General features: G+C 65.3%; 1 protein-coding gene across 2 annotated transcripts in view; it reads left to right on the plus strand.

Moving 5' to 3' along the window:
- The first annotated feature begins 6 nt into the window (after window positions 1-6).
- The window catches only part of CADM2 (cell adhesion molecule 2), a 1,203,315-nt gene continuing 1,202,915 nt past the window's right edge, over window positions 7-406 (plus strand). For both annotated transcript variants that reach the window (XM_005878095.2, XM_005878096.2), the window contains exon 1: window positions 7-176. In XM_005878095.2, the coding sequence (XP_005878157.1) occupies window positions 116-176 (61 nt within the window). In that variant the 5' untranslated portion in view covers window positions 7-115. The remainder of the gene's footprint in view (window positions 177-406) is intronic.

The following is a 406-nucleotide window of genomic DNA, read 5'->3' on the forward strand; positions in this document are numbered from 1 at the left end:
GTGGGTCCTGGGGGCACCGCGAGGAGGACACCGGCGGAGCCCTGCACTCCGTTGCCCCGCTCACCAGCAGATCCTTGCCCCCTGGTTCCTTCCCCGACCCTTTAGAGAAGGGACCATGATTTGGAAACGAAGCGCCGTTCTCCGCTTCTACAGTGTCTGCGGGCTCCTACTACAAGGTAATCCCCGCCCCGCCGGGGAGCATCAACTTCACGCCCATTCCCCATCATCCCCACTCCACCCCATATTTCCACTCTCCCCACTTCGGTCCCCCGGTCCCCAGAGATGCCCACCCCCTCCCCCTACTCCCCTGTGCAGCAGGGGGCAGTGGCAGTTTGCTCCAGCCCCTCGGATCTCTACCGCTGGCTCAGCCCGGCTCTCCCAGCTGTCAGCCCCTCACGCGGCACCT

This window comes from Myotis brandtii, unplaced genomic scaffold (assembly GCF_000412655.1).
Source record: "Myotis brandtii unplaced genomic scaffold, ASM41265v1 scaffold546, whole genome shotgun sequence".
NCBI lineage: Eukaryota > Metazoa > Chordata > Mammalia > Chiroptera > Vespertilionidae > Myotis > Myotis brandtii.